This window comes from Neolamprologus brichardi, chromosome 1 (genome assembly GCF_056152115.1).
Source record: "Neolamprologus brichardi isolate AB-2024 chromosome 1, ASM5615211v1, whole genome shotgun sequence".
Lineage (NCBI taxonomy): Eukaryota > Metazoa > Chordata > Actinopteri > Cichliformes > Cichlidae > Neolamprologus > Neolamprologus brichardi.
The window spans coordinates 43,345,677-43,351,676 of record NC_142104.1 but is presented as its reverse complement, the minus strand read 5'-3'; the positions used below and the strand labels follow the sequence as shown (position 1 = coordinate 43,351,676).

The window sequence follows — 6,000 nt, the reverse complement described above, 5'->3', positions numbered from 1 at the left end:
GCCCTCAGTGAGTGCATGCAAATATGTGCATGTTTATATTATTAACTTTCTAATCTGACATCCCATTCTGTACTCAGCTGACCTGTCAAATGCACAAATATATTGTGGAATTTGTATAAAATATTTTTTATATGTGCTTTATGTATTTAATTTTCTTTATGCAAAGTTTCATCAAGATCGGTCACGTTTGCCTACTGATGGTGGTCAGAGGGCCCGGTGGCGCCAGTGTCTGGCAGCCTCGCCTCTGTCAGTGCGCCCCAGGGAGGCTGTGGCTACAATGTAGCTGCCATCACCAGTGTGTGAATGTGTGGATGAATGTAGTGTAAAGTGCTTTGGGGTCCTTCGGGACTAAGTAAAGCGCTATACAAATGCAGGCCATTTTCCATTTACCCTTAGAAAAGTGATCCAAAGGCATAATGATGCATGATGATATTTCAGTTTAAACGTGGATAAAAAAGGATATTAATCTCACAGATTTGGTTGTTGAACTACAGAAGACTAGCTCCGTGTATACCTGTGCTGTTAGACCAGCAGAAGATGATCTCAAGAATAAAACTAGGTCTGGTTTCAATTCAATTTCGGGGAAACCTGCAGTCAGCTGAGACCAAAGAAGTCACCTGGATGAGCGATGAAACGTTTCTCCCACTGAAACGTCCAGATGAACAGACTCAACCTTTTGGGATTTCCTTACCTGGATTATTGAGCCTGCATCAAGACCTTTCTGAGTTCTCGCATATTTTTCACTTTGTTTCAGATCATCAAAACATTTTACTATCACATAAAGATAACTGCAGTAAAAACTCTGCATTTTTAAAGTGAAGATTTCATTTTAGATTGACTGAGTTAACATTTGTTACGGCTGTTTTGTGTAATAAATGGAATCAACTAAAAGCTGCATGTTGTATTTACTAGGGACATCTATGTTCGACATTAACATTTGTTTGATCGAAATAATGAAAATATGACTAATATGCAAAAAAATAAGGAAATGGGAAGGAGGGACTTCCCAAAGCGCCGTGTCACGAGAATCTGTTCACCTGCTCCGGTCGTTTTTCCCCCTGATTACTATTTTTTTTCCTCCTGTCAAACAGTGGCATTTGTGGTATTTTGTACTTCTCACATAAATTAATCTGTTTATGATGAAGGGTTTTTCTTTTTACCATGGAAAAACTCCAGCAACAGAACAAATCAATTATGCAGCATTTATTGTCAGGTCTTTTATATGGTTTGGGAAACTTGGCATAGGCAATGAAAACAATAAATATGACATTTTCCCTAATGTAGCATTTTACACAATGTACAATGTGTTTCTTTCTCCACAGCTTGCTTGATAATGTTCTATACACATTTCCAAACAAATAAACAGATCTCCATTCAGAAACCCTGAAAATGGGATGTGCACAAAAAAAAAAGATAATAAAACACTAAATGCATTTCTCGTTTGAATTTGTGTCAATAAAAACTGCTAATAAACCACAAAGAGAAATGAAAAGTTGTGCTGTTTAATCGACATAAAATAGATTAGAAAATGGCCCATCTGCTTAAGAGTTTCCTATGACGGTGCGGTTTGGATAATACTGGCTGTTCCTGCTCATTTCTGCCGATTTGTGTGCGTGTGTGGAACCGCTTGGATCAGTAGTCAGTGTCAGAGCCCTCGGCATTGTCCACGTTTCGGGAGAGCATGTAGTTGTCCATGTCGATGGAGCGGCAGTTATTGATGGCGTAGCGCAGCCTCTCAGCCATGACAGCCTGGCTCGAGTACGGAGGCAAGCGCAGCTGGAAGAAACATGTCTGAGAGGTGGGCAAGCTGTCGTAGGGCTGTGGAGGACACACAACAAATTCAAAATTACTTAAACCTCATACAGTTTCATTCTGTGGCCAAACGCTGCTCTCTTCTTCTACATTCAGTTGGTACCAAATCACAACAACAGTCGCCTCAAGGCCTTTATAATAAGGTAAAGAACAAACAACAGTACACTAATGATTGAATGGAAAGTGAGTGAATGTGAGTGAAGAAGAAACATGCAAGTGGTCATGCATCATGAGAAGGATTCACGTCATCCCAGCTTTATCAAAAAATGGTGGTGATGACACAGAAGACGGACGTGAAAGCTCAAGGCTCCGCCTCCCAGTCTGCTCTGCTTTTAAATACCCTGGTGTAACATAATGTTGCCTAGATAACCTCTTCTCCATGTGGGGAGTGGGCACTAGTTGGCAGTGGTTTGATGGGGTTGTATGAACTGCAGGCAGGTGTGTTTGATTGCACTGACTCTGGTCTACTTGTAGCCCACACGACAAGCAAGATATTTAGTGTCTCTGTGCAGGTGTGGCACAGATTCAAGATAACGTCGCTTAAATATGTTTATGATGGACAGTCTGTTGCTCTGTGAATAGTAGAATTAAGATGGTTAATGGACAGATGAAACTTCATGACTCGAAGCTTTTCAGCACCGTCCTCTCTGGTGGCCAAAAATATGAAGCGCAGCTTGAATCTAAAAATTAAATGAACTGCTTTATTGCGACTGTCAACTCTACAGAACCTGTGACGTCTTGATATTTTTTATTCATAAAAAAGACTATATAATAATGTACAACACAATCTTATAATCGGCTGGGACTGTGAGGCCTCTGCTTGATTATGTATTTCACCAGTGACCAAAATATAATACCATACCAACATAAAGGGTTCACAAAGTGCTGTACATAAACAAATAGCATAAACAAATAAAATAAAATTTAATTTAATAAAATTGCTCAAAGGGGCAGCTGCAGCCCCTTTGAGCAGCCTCCTCAAAAGCACCTCTAAATTTATACTTTTGGTACCTTAAGGAGCTGCTGATTGGCGGACGTAAGGAAGCGGGCAGGTGTGTATGGCTGTAGTAGCTCCAAGAGGTAAGGGCCATTTAGAGATTTAAAAACAAATAAAAGAACTAAAACATCCAGGTAGCTGGTGGAGTGAAATTAGAATGGAGGTAATGTGCTCAGACTTTTTTGTTCCAGTTAAAAGACGAACTGCATCACAATAAAGTGCGTTACAATAACCCAGCCTGGATGTAACAAAGGCATAGATTACTGTCTGAAAAAGCTGCTTTGATAAATTGGGCTTTATTTTGCCTAATTGCCTCAAATTAAAAAAAGCTGGACCCTACGAAAGCTCTGAAGTTTAAGATCTGCCTCCGTTTAACTCCCAGATTAGTGATGCTTATAATTCTATCACTATATATGTACAGTTCAGACCTGTGGGTAGAACTCCTTATTAAAGAGGTTTTTATTTAGGAATAGGCAGAACATCTTTTTGTTGCTGACTCCACATCTCAATGTCACAGCAGCTCCATGAAAACGCACCACACATCCTGCCAGTGATTCACTTCCTTATAAAGCAATGAATCAGGTACTAAAGGAGTGATGTGCTGATGAACTAAGCCTCGGCACAGTGTTTCTGAAGCACCGTGTTGTTTTTTTAATTAATTCACTAATTACGATGCAGGCCAGGGCTACTATGAGCCCGAGCCTGAAGGCAGAGTCGGTTTGTGAGGCTGAAGACGAACCGTCCTACGTTTGAAGATTAAGATAAAGGCTGGAGAGTAAAAACTGTGGACACAGCAGCAGCTAAAAGATAGAATTTGAGATGAATCTTGGCTGGATGAGAGAGCGCCATCAGGATGCAGGTGTGAGGACCGGTTGCTATAGTGACTCTTGTCATGTGACCCAGACTTCTGTCAGCTTCAGGTTTAAACAGACAGAAATTTGTCTCTGAAATGTTTCCTAAGAGAAAAATTCTTTCACCGTGAGCACCAACAACTCCTAGTCTACAAATTCTTTATTTTCCCATCTGTAGAGTTTAGTATGTGGATGTCGTGACAGTGTAGTTTTAACTGTTTTAACATTGTTCCCTGTGGGAGAGTTGGACGGAGGAGGCAGCGCTTTGGGGACATTTATGAGAGACAAATATCTATCACAATAACCGGGGATGAAAGCAGACACCAGTGGCTGTTATTTTAGAGTAAAATGATGGATTTTTTGGTTTTATTTAGCCCATTTTTCAATTCTGTGCTTCTACTTTTTACACTAACGTTGGCTGATAATTTGGTAATCTAATTAAATTAAGCTCATTCAGGAAGTTCAGCTTTGACTATTTCAAATGTTTTTAAACACTTCAGCATTCCCACTGCTAGGAAATGCAAAAATATGTTATTGTACACTCATAGCGATAGTTTTCTAATAGTGTCCTGAGTTACGCAGCGGTCCATTGAAGATGCGAGAACCAAAAGAACCAAAATGCCCCAGATTGACATAGACTGAGGTCCTCTGTCTCTTCCTTATCCAGAGAAAGGTTATTTTACCTGCTCAGCTCATTGCAGATAAACCATCCTAAATATCACTAAGATTCCCCAGGAATTTAAGGAAAATAATTGGGCATTTTTCATGATGACAGTGCCCTGCTTCACTTACCCTGTCCACCTTCATGATCTGAAACCTCTGGGAGATATCAGCCGTGTTAGCAGGGAGCCTCGAGCGACCTGAGACAAAGCGCATGAAGAGGACACGCTCCTCGTTGGAGAACTCCTCCAGGGTCTGCCAAAACCACTGCACCAAGGAGTGCTGTTCATCCACCTCTCTGTAGCGCACCACCTTCTTGAGCACATCGCAGCAGATCTCCGGCATGCCACAAACCATCTGCTCCAGCTGCTTGGCAGTGAGCAGGGACAGCAGCGGCACCGGCACGATCCACGACATGCCCTCACGCACTGCTGCCACCTGGAAGAGCCCACAGGAGAAGACTTTTATCTAACGGTCAGATCAGCTAAAGAGACGTTTGTTTGTTTCCTGCTCACAGCTTGCTGTTATTAAGGTTTCCATGTTGAAACAGCAGACAAACACTGTGGTCCTGTATCTGGATCATCCATACATCCCCCTGTGAATGCTCAGTGGCTAACAACTGGTGACTGAGACGTCCTTAAGCAGTATGACCAAGACGTACAAGTTCAATTCAATTTAATATGACCCAAATAAACTCCAAAGGAAAGTCCAGTCAAAATGCTTCCCGGACGTCTATCCGAAGTCTTTATTTACAGCTATGGCCAATAAGTGGGTCTTTGACCCGACACAGGTTTAATACACTTCCACACGCACTTCTTTTTTATGACTTTGAAGTGAATCCATGTTTTTAATAAACACATATTTGTTTGTTTTTTAAAAAAAAGAAAAGAAAAAGAGTTTATGTTGTACTAGTCATCCTTTTTTTCCCCTTTATTTTGCAAATTTTCCAAACAGAAACATGCGGTGTAATGTATACACACGCTGAAAGTAAAAATGATCCTCAAAAAACCCCACTGTGAAAAGAGTCGACATCGACGAGCTCGTCCTGATGTTTCTAAACAGGAAACATAAAACACTGAGAATCTGACTCCATCCAATCTGAGGTAAAATAGAAACATTTTACTATTTCTATACTGTCATGGGCTGGGTCATGTGGCCCAGTGTTTTGTATCCATTTTTGATCGAGTTAATTTCTAGGTGCTATTTAGTCCTTCATTTCTTAGTTGTTTCTGTCACCTCCTCCTGTACTCAGTCTCCCTGATTCGTGCGTCTACCTGTCATGTTTCATGTCTGTGTGGTTATGTTAAGATCATGTCATGATTTATCTTCATGTCTCTGGATTTCCTGTTTTATTTTGAAAGAGTCTGGTGTTCTTTGTTCACTGCATTTAGGTTTACTTACTAGTTTTCCCAGTTTAGTTATAGTCTAGTTTAGTCACCTATCCCTGCTGTGTTTGTACACTTTGTCTTCAGCCATAATAAAGGCTCGCTTTCTGTTAAGTTCACTCCCGTCTACTCACTTGTGTACGCACCTGGGTCCATCACACACACCACCGCACGGCCTGTCTCCACAGACCGTGACAGATGGCATTACATGATTTGACTTAAAATTGCATTTGTTGCCCAAGGCAGTGATCTGATTGGTCAGATCTGTTTAGTTTGTGCTGTTGTACTGAAGAGG

General features: G+C 41.0%; 1 protein-coding gene across 7 annotated transcripts in view; it reads right to left on the bottom strand.

Moving 5' to 3' along the window:
- Nucleotides 1-1,188: 1,188 nt before the first annotated feature.
- herc1 (HECT and RLD domain containing E3 ubiquitin protein ligase family member 1) overlaps nt 1,189-6,000 on the bottom strand; it is a 93,515-nt gene continuing 88,703 nt past the window's right edge. For all 7 annotated transcript variants that reach the window (XM_087842764.1, XM_087842755.1, XM_087842801.1 and 4 more), the window contains 2 exons: nt 4,453-4,758; nt 1,189-1,818 (listed from right to left, as the gene is read on the bottom strand). In XM_087842764.1, the coding sequence (XP_087698890.1) occupies nt 1,633-1,818; nt 4,453-4,758 (492 nt within the window). In that variant the 3' untranslated portion in view covers nt 1,189-1,632. The remainder of the gene's footprint in view (nt 1,819-4,452; nt 4,759-6,000) is intronic.